The sequence below is a fragment of the Martes martes genome, assembly GCF_963455335.1.
Source record: "Martes martes genome assembly, chromosome: X".
Classification (NCBI taxonomy): Eukaryota; Metazoa; Chordata; class Mammalia; order Carnivora; family Mustelidae; genus Martes; species Martes martes.
In genome coordinates, this window is record NC_137897.1 from 79,061,156 (window position 1) to 79,074,752 (window position 13,597).

At 41.6% G+C, this 13,597-nt stretch overlaps 1 protein-coding gene across 1 annotated transcript; it reads left to right on the forward strand.

Moving 5' to 3' along the window:
• Positions 1–591: 591 nt before the first annotated feature.
• Positions 592–990, forward strand: LOC308337438 (histone H2B type F-M-like; the record flags this gene model as incomplete). Its single annotated transcript, XM_080795547.1, has 1 exon — positions 592–990. The coding sequence occupies one exon, from the start codon at positions 592–594 to the stop codon at positions 988–990; it is 399 nt and encodes a 132-aa protein (XP_080651673.1).
• Positions 991–13,597: the final 12,607 nt, after the last annotated feature.

The window sequence follows — 13,597 nt, forward strand, 5'->3', positions numbered from 1 at the left end:
GATTTGCAAATATTTTCTCTGTTTTGGTAGTTTGCTATTTCATTTTGTTGACGATTTCCTTTGCTGTGCAGAAGCTTTTTGGTTTGATGTACTCCCATTTGTTTCAAACAGTCCATGTGAAGGTATAGTTTACTCCAGATTTCCAACATGAAACTTTTTTTTAGAGAGGGAGAGAAAGGGAGGGTAGGAGAGGATGGGGAAGGGCAGAGGGAGAGGGCGAGATTTCCAAGCAGGCTCCAAGCTCAGCACAGAGGTCAAAGTTGTGCTGGATTGCAAAACTCCAAGATCCTGACCCCACATTCGGAGGTAAACCACACCATCACATGGAATGTTTAAAAGTTTTTCTGGAGGCTGTCAAAGAAAATCAGAGGATGTCTGATTCTCACTCTGACTGAAGTGATATCAAGCTCGAAGGCTTGAAATCAGATCTGACAAGACCTAGCTAAGTCACCCGCTTCATGGCTTTGCATTCTGTCCAATCAGACAGGGGTTGCACGTGTCATCAGGAAATGCAACGACCATAAAAGGGCTGGCATGCCTCACCCACAGCCAGTGTCCTTCCGTTTGAGCTGCTGGGAAGGTGAGATCCACATGGCGGAACCTGGCTGTGAGACCTCTTCTGAAGAAAGCCTGGGCACCGAGGAGCCCACCGCAGCGGACACGAAGAGACCGAAGCAGGAGCAGCCAAGGGGCCGTGGCCACCGCCGCTCCCACAACAGTTTCGCCACCTACTTCCCCAGCGTTCTGAAGCAGGTTCACGAGGGCCTGAGCCTCTCACAAAGGGCTGTGAGTGTCTTGGATTCTTTCATCAAGGACATCTTCGAGCACATCGACGACGAGGCGTCTCGCCTGGCCTGCTCCACCAAGCGCACCACCATCACTTCCAGGGAGATCCAGACAACTGCGTGCCTGCTGCTGCCCGGGGAGATTGGCAAGTTCGCCTTGTCTGAGGCCAGCAAGGCCATCCTCAGGTACACCTCCCGCCAATGAGCTGCCTCCGGACCGCCTCACCACCTTGCAAACCAAAGGCTCTTTTCAGAGCCACCACACTTGGCACAAAAAGACCTGTAACTCTCAAGAGTCCCACCTACTCTAGTGTTTGTACCTGTGCCCATCTGCCCAACCGTAAAACACTTTTCTCATTTACCCATCACCCATCCAGCCCATCCCTCACCCACCTTCCTCCATTGAACCTCAGTTTGTTCTGTATTCTTAGGAGTCTCTTATGGTTTGTTTCCCTCTCTCTTTTTCTCCTTTTCCCTCTTTCCATATATTCATAACTTGTTTTTTCTCTTTAATTTCACATATGAGTGTGATCATATGCTATTTGTCTTTCTCTGACTGACCAATTTCACTTAGGATTATACACTCTAGCTCCATCGATGTCATTGCAAATGGCAAGATTTCATTTTTTCATTAGTAATTATCCAGTATATGTGTGTGTGTGTGTGTGTGTGTGTGTCTGTGTGTGTGTTTTATATGTGTATACACACACAAACTCTACCCATTCATCAGTCAACGGACATCATGGTTCTCCTCATAGTTTGGCTATTGTTTATAATGCTGCTATAAACATTGGGGTGCATGTACCCCTTTGAATCTGTATTTTTGTGTCCTGTAGGTAAATACCTAGTATGCAACTGCTGGATCATAAGGTAGCTCTATTTTTAACTTTTTGAGGAAACTCCATACTGTTTTCCAGAGTGGCAGCACCAGATTGCTTTCCCACCAACAGTGCCAGAGGGTTCCCCCTTCTCCACATCCTTGTCAACATCTGTTGTTTCCTGTCTTGTTAATTTTAGCCATTCTAACAGAGGTGAGGGGGTATCTCATGGTGGTTTTGATTTGTATTTCCCTGATGGTGAGTGATGTTGAGCATCTTTTCATATGTTTGTTAGCCTTCTGGATGTCTTCTTTGGAAGTGTCTATTCATGTCTTCTGAACATATCTTTTTTTTTTTTTAAGATTTTATTTATTTATTTGACAGAGAGAAATCACAAGTAAGCAGAGAGGCAGGCAGAGAGAGAGATGAGGAAGCAGGCTCCCTGCTGAGCAGAGAGCCCGATGCGGGACTCGATCCCAGGACCCTGAGATCATGACCTGAGCCGAAGGCAGAGGCTTTAACCCACTGAGCCACCCAGGCACCCTCTTCTGCCCATATCTTAACTGGATTTGTTTTTGTTGTTGTTGTTGTTGTTTTCGAGTGTTGAGTTTGATAAGTTCCTTATTGATTTTGGATTCTAACCTTTTACCAGATACGTTGTTTGCAAATATGTTCTCCCATTCCACAGGCCGCCTTTTAGTTTTGTTGATTGTTTTCTTGGCTGTGCAGAAGCTGTTTATCTTGATGAATTCCCAATAGTTCATTTTTGCTTTTGTTTCCCTTGGCTCCAGGGACATGTCTAGTAAGAAGTTGCTATGGCTGAGGTTAGAGAGGATCCTGCCTATGTTCTCCCCTAGGATTTTGATGGTTTCCTGTCTCACATTTAGGTCTTTCACCCATTTTGAATTTCTTTTTGTATATGGTGTAAGAAAGCAGTCTAGTTTCATTCCTCTGCATGTTGCTGTCCATTTTCCCCAACACCATGTGTTGAAGAGACTGTCTTTTTCTCATTGGATATTCTTTCCTGCTTTGCCAAAGACATAGTTGTGCTTCCTTTTCTAGGTTTTCTCTTCTGTTCCACGGATCTACCTGTTTTTGTGCCAGTACCATACTGTCTTGATCACTACAGATTTGTAAAATAGTTTGAAATCTGGAATTGTGATGACTCCCATTTTGCTTTTCTTTTCCAGGATTTCTTTGGCTCTTCAGGGTCTTGGTTGTGGTTCCATACAAATTTTAGGACTGTTTGTTCTAGCCCTATGGAAACTGCTGGTGGTATTTTGATAGGGATTTTGATATTGGTATTTTGATAGGGTTTGATTGGTATTTTGATAGGGATTGCATTAAACATGTAGACTGCTTTGGGTAGGGTAGACGTTTTAACAATATTTGTTCTCGCAGTCTCTGAGCATGAAATGTTTCTCCATTTCTTTGTGTCCTCTTCAATTTCTTTCATAAGTGATCTATAGTTTTCAGATACAGTTCTTTTACCTTTTTCATCAGATTTATTCATAGGTATCTTATTGTTTTTGGTGCAATTGCAAATGGGATCGATTCCTTGATTTCTTTTTCTGCTGCTTTGTTATTGTTATATAGAAATGCAACGGGGGGCCTGGGCGGCTCAGTGGGTTAAGCCTCTGCCTTCGGCTAGGGTCATGGTCTCAGGGTCCTGGGATCGAGAACTGCATCGGGCTCTCTGCTCAGCAGGGAGCCTGCTTCCCCTTCTCTTTCTGCCTGCCTCTCTGCCTACTTGTGATCTCTCTCTCTGTGTCAAATAAATAAATAAAATCTTTTTTAAAAAAAAAAAGAAATGCAACAGATTTCTGCACATTGATTTTGTATCCTGTGACTTTGCTGAATTCATGTAAGAGTTATAACAACTTTTATGGTGGAGTTTTGGATTTTCTACATAGAGTATCATATTGTCTGCAAATAGTTAAAGTTAGACTTCTACCTTGCCAATTTGGATGCCTTTTATTTCTTTCTGTTGTCTGCTGAGGCTAAGACTTCCAGTACGATGATACTTCATATATATATTAATTTTTTAAGATGTTACTTATTTATATGAGAGAGTGAGAGAGCACGAGTTGGGGAGGGACAGAGGGAGAAGCAGAATCCCCGCTGGTCAGGGAGCCTGACGTGGGGCTTGATCCCAGGACCCTGGGACCTGAGCCAAAGTCCTGATCCAGGACCCTGGACCGACTGAGCCACCCAGGTCCCTTTCCTGTACTATCTTTAATAGCAATGGTGAGAGTGGAAATCTCTGTCCTATTCTTGACCACAGGGGAAAGGCTCTCAGTTTTTCCCCATTGAGGATGATATTAGCTATGGGTCTTTTGTATATGGCCTTTATCGCTGTTGAGGTGTGTTCCATCTATCCCTACTTTATTGATGGTTTTTATCAAGAAAGGATGCTGTCTTTTGTCACATGCTTTTTCTGCATCTAGTGACAGGATCGTATGACTCTCATCCTTTCTTTTATTAATGCAGTGCATCATGTTGACTGACTTGTGACTATTGAACCACCAAACCGGCAGCCCAGGAATAAATCCCACTTGATCGTGGTGAATAATTCTTCTAATGTATAGTTGAATTCAATTTGCTACTATTTTATTGAGAATTTTTGCACTCTTGTACATCAGGGATATTAGCCTGTAATTCTCCTTTTTAGTTGGGGCATTGGCTTTATAATCAAAGTAATGCTGGATTCGTAGAATGAGTTTAGAAGTTTTCCTTCCATTTCTATTTTTTGGGAACAATTTGAGAAGAACAGGTATTAACACTTCTTTATTTTATTTTTTTAATTGAAATTCAATTAGCCAAGTTATGGTACATCATTAGTTTCAGCTTTAGTGTTCAATAATTTATCAGTGGCGTATAACATCCAGGGCTCATCGACATCACATGTCCTCCTTAATGCCCATCACCCAATTTCCCCATCCCCCACACCACCTCTCCAGCAACCCTCAGTTTGTTTCCTATAGTTAAGAGCCTCTCATGGTTTTTCTCCCTCTCTGATGACTTTGCCTTCAGTTTTCCCTCTTTTCCCCAATGGTCCTCTGTGCTGTTTCTCGTATTGCACATAGAAGTGAACTCATATGATCATTCTTTCTCTGATTGACTTCTCTCACTCAGCATAATACCCTCCAGTTCCATCCATGTCAATGTAAATGCTAAGTATCCATCTTTTCAGATGGGTGAGTAATATTCCATTGTGTGTGTGTATGTATGTATGTGTGTCTGTGTATATATATATATATATATATATATATATATATATATGAATGACACCTACTTTATCCATTCATCTGTTGATGGACATCTAGGCTCTTTCCACAACTTAGTTATTGTGGACATTGCTGCTATAAGCACTGGGGTGCAATTAACTCTTCTTTAAATGTCTGGTAGAATTCCCCTGGGAAGACATCTGGCCCAGGACTTCTGCTTGTTGGGAGATTTTTGATTACTGAAATGATTTTTTTTTTTAATGTTTATGGGTCTGTACAAGTTTCCTATTTATTCCTGTTTCAGTTTTGGTAGTTTGTAGGTTTCTAGGAATTTGTTAATTTCTTCCAGGTTGCCTAGTTTGTTGGCATTTAATTTCTCATAGTAGTCTCTTATATATAATAGTCTGTATTTCTGTGGTATTGGTTGTGATCCTTCCTCCTTCATTCACGATTTGATCTATTTGGGCCTTTTCTCTTTTGTTTTTGATAAATCTGGCTAAGGGCTTATCAATTTTATTACTTCTTTTGAAGAACTAGCTCAAGATTTCTTAATCTGTCCTACTCAATTTTTTGTTTGTTTGTTTCTATTTCATTTCTGCTCTAATTTCTATTAGTTCCTTTCTTCTGCTGGCTTTAGATTTTATTTGCTGCTCCCTTTCGGCTACTTTAGGCACAAGGTTAAGTTGTGTGTTTGAGACTTTTTTGGTTCTTGAGTTAGGCCTGTATTAGATTATTCTTCCCCATTAGGACTGCCTTTGCTGCATCCCAAAAGTTTTGGACTGTCATGTATTCATTTTCATTTGCTTCCATGTATTTTTTTGTATTTCTCCTTTAATTTCCTGGTTAACCCATTCATTCTTCAGTAAGATGCTCTTTAAACTCCATGTATTTGAGGGGGTTTTTGTTTTGTTTTGGTTTGGTTTTTGTTTATTTGCTTGTTTGTGGCTCACTTCAAGTTTCTTGGTGTTGGGGTCTGAAAATATGCCCGGTGTGGTCTCGATCTTTTTGTACTTGTTGAGGGCTGGTTTGTGACCCAGTATGTGATCTATTCTGGAGAATGTTCCTTGTGCTCTCAAAAACAATGTGTATTCTGGTGCATTAGGATGAAATGTTCTGAATGTGTCTCTTAAGTTCATCTGGTCTAGTGTTGTCATTTAAAGCCATATTTCCTTGTTGATTTTCTGCTAAGATAATTGTCTGTCCATTGCTATAAGTGGGGTGTTAAAGTCCCTTACTATTATTGTATTGTTATCAATGAGTTTCCTTCTGTTTATTATTAATTGATTTATATATTTGGTGCTCCCAAGTTAGGGGTGTAAGTGTTTGCCATTGTTGGATCTTCGTGATGGACAGAACCCTTAACTGGGGTATAATGCCCTTCTTCTTCTCTTGTTACACTCTTTGTTTTAAAATCTAGTTTGTCTGACGTAAGTATGGCTACTCTGGCTTTCTGTCGTCCATTAGCCTGACAGATGGTTCTCCATCCCCCTCACAATCTGTAGGTGTCTTTAAGCCTAAAATTTCTCTCTTGTGAGCAGCAGATAGATGGATCTTGTTTCTTTATCCATTCTGATACCCTATGTCTTTTGATTGGAGGATGTATTCCCTTTATATTCAGAATGATTATTGAAAGATATGAATTTAGTTCCATTGTGTTACCTGTAGAGTTGGTGTATCTGGTGATGTTCTGGGGGATGTTCTAGTCTTTGCTGCTTTTGGTCTCTTTTTCTCCACTCAGAGAATCCCCCTTAAAATTTCTTGCAGGGATGGTTTCGTGGTCATGAGCTCCTTTAGTTCTTGTTTGGGAAACTCTTTCTCTCTCCTTCTGTTCTGAATGACAGCCTTGCTAGATAAAGAATTCTCGGCTGCATAGTTTCCCCATTCAGCATGTTGCCTACTTGACTATTTCCTGTCACTTGCTTCTGCCCTCCTGCCATGTTTCTGTGGACTGATCTGCTGTGAACCTGATCTGTCTTCCCCTGTAGGTTAAGCACTTTTTTTTTTTCTTTTCTGCTTTCAGGATTCTTTCCTTGTCTGTGTATTTTGTGAATTTGACTATGCTATGCCTTGGCAATGGTTGGCTTCTGCTGAATTTAAAGGGAATTCTCTCTGCTTCTTGGATTTTGATGCCTGTGTTCCTCTCCAGGTGAGGGAAGTTTTCACCTCCAATTGTTTGACTAAACCTTATGCCCCCTTCTCTCTCTCTTCATCTTCCGGGACTCCTATGCCATGAATGTTATTACATTTTAATAAGTTGTTAAGTTCCCTAAGTCTACCTGCGTGGTCCATTACCTCTCTTTCCCTCTTCTTTTCAGCTTCATTATTTTCCATAATTTTATCATTTATATCACTGAATCGTTCCTTGTCTTTGTCCATCCTCGTTTCAATGGCCTCCATATCAGATTGCATCTCAGTTATAACATCTTTAATTTAGTCTGACTAGACTTTAGTTCTTTTATCTCTGTAGTAAGGGATTCTCTAGTGTCTTCTATGAGTTTCTCAAGCCCAGCTAGTATCCTGATAATCGTTGTTTTCAATTCTAGTTCATACATCTTATTTATATCTGTATTGATAAATCCTTGCCAGTGAGTCCTACGTCCTGTTCTTCCTTTGGGGTGAATTTCTCTGTCTCGCCATGTTGTCCGGAAATGAAAAGAAAGGGAAAAAAAAAAAAAGAACCCCCCAAGAAAAAACAACACAAAGCCCAAGGAAACAAACAAACAAACAAAAACCAAAAAAGAAAAAAAAAAACGACAATACCCCCACCCCTAAAAGAACTAGATCCTGGGTGTTTTTTGGTCTGCTTGTTAAAAGAATCTAGATCCCAAAATAAAAGATAAAAAAAGAAAAGAAAACAATACTGAAAATAAACCAAATACGTATGTCTAAAATTTTTTAAAAAAATTAACAATAGGGGCACCTGGGTGGCTCAGGCACTTAAGCGTCTGGCTGTTGGTTTTGGCTCAGGTCATGATCTCGGGGTCCTGGGATTGAGCCCCGAGGCAGGCTCCATGCTCAGCATGGACTCCAATTGAGGATTCTCTCCCGTTTCCTCTGTCCCTCCCTGCCCAAAATAAATAAAGAAAGCTATAAAAAATAAAAATAAAAATAAAAAATTCATAAGGGAATTTAAAAAGGAATAGAAAGAAAAATAATTTAAAGAAAATAAAGAATAAAAGTGAAAAGGAAGCTAGATCCTGTTTGCCCTAGAGCTGAAGCTTTGTAGCACTCTGCGATCGGTAGACTTGGTGCCATTGAGTTGTTTGCGCTGGTCTTCTGGGGGCAGAGCTTGCTGTGCTGATTCTCAGGGGACTTGTTGCAGGGGACATGCACCTCTAGGGCACAGGGGGCCCGGACTTGGTGTAAGCAGCTCCAGCGTCCACTAGGTGGTGCCGTCTTGTTCCCTGCAGGCTTTCAGCGCTGATGGGTGGGATGAACATAATGGCGCCCTGCTCTCTAGCCCCGAAGTTGAAGGTTCACGCTCTTCACTCTTCAGTGAGCCCTCACAGAAGAACAATCTATCTCCCTGCTCATGTCGCCAGTTTCTGTCTGAACCCTGGGTTTGCCCTGCCTATGTCCAAGCTTTTTTATCTCAGGCATGTGACTGAGTTTCAGAACTCCAAGTTTTGGGGAGTCCGGTGGCACAGACCCATGCTATTTGTCCAGGGGAGGGTTTTGCTACACTTTTGCCATGTGCTGGTCAGTCCCAGGAAAGCAGTTGCATGACTGCTTGGCGGTTCACAGTTTATGGCGAAAGAGAGCAGAAAGCTGGCACCAAGACCCAGGGCTCCCAGCTGGCTTCCCTGCTCTTACGGCTGGGAATAGTGCAGCAGGACGGCACCCCCCATTCTTCTTGGGACCCAGGGCATCCTTGGACCTTGCTGTGACTCCCGGGACTCCTCCCCACTTTGCCACCTGAGCACCTTCAAGCCAGGCATGACCTTTGTGGTAGCAGACTTCTAAAAGTTCAGATCTTGCACTCCACTGTTAATGATTCTTTGCAGTAGCCTCCGTAAGTAGGCTCCCTCCCCACTGCCGTATGCACAACCATATCCCCCCTAGTTCAACTCTCTGCACCTCCTACCTCCCCAAAGGTGGTTGCTTTTCTACTTGTAGACTTGTAGATTTGGTTCTTTCAGGCCTGAGATTCATTTCTTGGGTGTTCAGAATGATCTGATAACTATCTAGCTCTGTTGGAGGGATGAGACAAGCTTAGGGTCCCCCTAACTCTTCCGCCATCTTAACACTCGCCCTCATCCAGAGTTTCTTTATATGTGATATGACAACAGATAGAACAGAACCACTGATAATCAACCGTATCCCATTTGCAACCTACCCTTTATTTATAATGCATGTGCACATATAAATGAGGACACACAGTTTACAGAAACAGCTAAATGCCATACTCAGGAAGCAATTCACATTTAAACTCCTTGGTATCTGAAATTACTCTCTGAAGTCACTCAGTTTTTTTCTGATATTTTTCTCTTCCTGCCTAAATCTTTTTTAAGACAAAAACCTTTGTGACCTGCAATTAGGCATGGGTAATTCTATACTCTAATTGAGAGAGCAGCCAATGCCTCAGTCCCCACTGGCTCAGCCAGTGGAAGACCTACAGCCCCTGACTAGATCCACTGACTCAAGGTGTGGGAGGGTATGAAAAAAAAGCACAAACCTCCTAGTCATTTTCAGCATGGAGATTGGAGAGAAATGGTGTGTGATTCTTTGCCTGCAGTTGGTTGCTTGATTGCTTATTATCATGGTGATTAAGGATATGAATCTGGACCTGCTAACAGACAAATCTCTTGCCCACTCCAAAAAAATTAAGAAAACAATGGTGACCAATAAATGGAACTAAGATGAATCTTTTAAAATTATTATTGTTAGGCGATATTTTCTTATTTTCACCTTTTTTTCCTAGTTCTATGGATTTTTATTTGTTTGTTTTGCTGTACACTCATTACTTAACATCAAAGCAGTTGGATATTTTCCGGTTGCCTTATAAACAATTGATTTCTAGATTCTTATCACTGTGGGAGAGAACATACGCTGTGATTTCAATCATCTGAAATTAATTATGGTGTGTTTTATTTTTTTAATTTAATTTAATTTATTTTATTATTTTTTCATTTCTTTTCAGCATAACAGTATTCATTGTTTTTGCACCACACCCAGTGCTCCATGCAATACGTGCCCTCCTTAATACCCACCACCTGGCTCCCCCAACCTCCCACCCCCCGCCCCTTCGAAACCCTCAGGTTGTTTTTCAGAGTCCATAGTCTCTCATGGTTCTATGGTGTGTTTTAAATCCCCATGTTAGGTCGATATTGTTAAGTGTTCCTTTGCCTTTTTTAAAAAACGTGGAAAATCTTTTTTGCGGGGGGGTGGGATCTAGTAACCTGTAAGGAATCTCATTCTCAGTCACACAAGATAGATACAAGATGGATAAACTCTCAAAGATAAAACTTTTCTGGAACCCAGCAGAAGAGCAATGGGGCCCTGCCGGGAGAGATTGAACTCACAGCCGATTTCACCTTTTGTAGAGCCCCACTTGCTTAAGAGAAGGAATGGGGGACAGTGCAGAATATCCAAGAGATTCCCTGAACTGTTGGGTTAAATGTAAAAAGCTCTGACGAGCCAGTACCTCCAGAGCACTCCATTGGAACACTAGAGTTAGGATGCAGGACAAAGGACCCCTCCCCCATCAGAATTAGTACTTGTTATTATTCTGGAATATTAGAAAAATCTTCTGAGAAGGTTTTTTTAAAAAGAGTGTGCTGACGAATGGATAAAGAAGATATGCTCCATATATACAATGGAGTATTACGCCTCCATCAGAAAGGATGATTACCCAACTTTTGTATCAACATGGAAGGGACTGGAGGAGATTACACTGAGTGAAACAAGTCAAGCAGAGGGAGTCAATTATCATATGGTTTCACTTACTTGTGGAGCATAAGGGATAACACGGAGGACCTTGGGAGAAGGAGAGGAGAAGTGAGTTGGGGGAAATTGGAGGGGGAGACGAACCTTGAGAGACTGTGGACTCTGAGAAACAAAATGAGGGTTTTGGAGGGGAGGGGGGTAGAGGGTTGGGTGAGCCTGGTGGTGGGTATGAAGGAGGGCATGTATTGCATGGAGCACTGGGTGTGGTGCACAAACAATGCGTTTTGGAACACTGAAAAAATAAAATAAAATAAAATAAAAGAGAAAAAAAAAAAGAGTGTGCTGCCTTAGGAAACCGAGAAAATCTACCATGAAATCAACTGCAAGTAAATCCTTGTAGGTGGTGTCTTGAGATAATCTTATAGGTCTGAAACAAAAAGTTTGGAGACCAAAGGCTCTTTTCAGACCTATGTACCTTTTCAGACTAAAACCTGTGGAGCAGTTAGAACAAAATGCATTTCTCTTAATCTCTTAATTTCTATCATGCAAATTAATTCTTCTTCGAAATGCCAGTGTTTCTCTATATCACATACACACTTTTCCTCCCAGAGTTTTTCTTGCATATTGGTCTCATAGGTATCGTAACGGGTGAGAAGTCATGTTAGGAAATCTAATCCATTAGGATATCTTTTATTGTGTTTTGCGTTTGTAAATTCAGAAAGCAAATAGGATCGTTGGTGAAACAGCTTTAACAATGGATCATAATTGGGCCATGGGATGAAGACTTGAAGTGTAAGTGTGACTGACATGCCTGGAATCTAGGGGGGAAAGAAGAGAAAGGGAGTTGGATGCTGAAGCCCGGAAGGAGTGAGTACATCTGGTTATTGGCTCAGTGGCTGAATGGGGACAAAAGGGTCTAAATGAGCAATTATAATCTAATGACCTATTTTACTGAGAAGACAAACTGAGGAAAATGACTTTCCTGTTGTAACTGGCAAATTACAAGCATGAAAATGCGGGAAATGGTATTAATAGAACAAACATACGCCAAACACACTTTTACCAACATGTCACCTATTAAGGAATTCATCTAAGTACATGACTGAGGATACAAACACAGTACAGAAGTAGCTAAATTAAAATGATAAAAACAACAATACCTACTTCAATCTCCCTAGAAACTGAAGTTACTGCTATACCTGGTTCATATTTCTCTGATTCTTTTCTTTTCCAGGCTATTATCCTTTGTTTTTGAAAGGTAGACTTTCACGACCTGCAGCTATGCATCATTAGAATGATGCCAGCTTCCACTGAGAGCAGCCAAATCCCACTCTCCTGTGAGCTAATGAACAACTTGCAGCCCCTTCCCTGTAGCCACTGACCCAAAGTTTGAGTAGGTGGACCCCGGGATGAGCCCATAATAGACTCCCTGGTGTTCATCCTTGGAGACTGAAGAGTAAATTGGTGTGTTTCTTTGCCTGTTACTAGCTTATTACATTATTATCCTTTGTTTGCTTGTAATTACAGTGATTTAAAGCCATGTTTCCAAGACTAGGGTAGAGATGTCTCCTGTCTTCTCCATCAAATTAAGAAAACAATGGCAATGAATGAAGAGACATAAGGTGATCCACACCTCCCCATCTTTTTCTTCAAGCTGTCTGAAGTTGAATTAATTTTTTTTTTTTTAACCTCAAGTGTATGACCCTCCCTGAATACCAGCACATTGACGTGGCAAGATGAAAACCCAGTTAGCTAGACCTAGTCCAATAAAATGCGATTGGTCATGACTCTGGACGCATCATAACCTTCCTCCTCTTTGGTCATGGCCTGCGACTCCTAGATAAGAGCAGAATGAATGTTGGGAGGGGAGGAGAAAGCTTGAAAAAGTGGCCACCTACTTTTTCTTCTTACTATGAGATACTTCAAAAACAAATCTAGGATCACAGGTGGGTTTTGGTCAATCCATGAGGACATCAGTGGGACAAGAGAGCAGTAGGCCTCATCTCTACATGGCCATCAATTCAGTCTTTGCCATGCTGTCGAGCAACCCTCTGAGGGTGGTGACGTGGTCAGTCTTGTCCCTCATAGCTTCTGCTGTAACACATGATTCTTCTGAACATGATAATCGTGAAACCTGTCCATAACTAAACTACCTCTGTTTCTAAGATCTTACCACAAGAAGAAATGGTGAGCAGCCCTCAGGGGTTGTAGTTAGGCAGGGACCATAGGACTATGTGTGGACTTGATGCTTGACCAGGTATTTTGTCATCTACAACTGGGAATTTTTGTTTTAGGAATGAGCAGTATGCATAGTTATTGCACTCGTTAAAATAACTGGACTGGCTTAGTGAATTTTATCCCTTCTCGGAATTCAGAGCTATCGCCCAAGTGAGGTCTTTCCAGAAAAGTGAAAGGTCTTACCCAAGATCACATAGCAACTCACCTACATCTGACACCAGGAGCCTGGTTGATCTCTTGAATCTCACTCCGGTTGCTGGCCCATCAGATGTGTTAAAAGCCTTTGAATGTCTGAGCCTATCTGAGGCTCACAGAAACCATTCTTCTCTGGATTAACCTGCTTGACAGGAAATACATAAATCCAAAATGAAATGCAGCACTGATTACTTCACCCACCTCCATCTCCATTGTGTAATTGATTCCAATCAAGATTTGAAAGCAAGTGCTTCCCTTGAACAAACTCCAAAAGGTTGGGATGGCTTATGTATGGGACTGCATGTGCTTCTCCTCTCCTCTCCCTAAAATCTCTCTGTGCCTTCAAACCTGCCCTATTTACGACTCGCTAGATATGGACTTTTGTAGGCATGTGGAGAGGGGCAGATTACAATTGAAGTGTCAGGATTTAGGGGACTCCCAAAGGGGG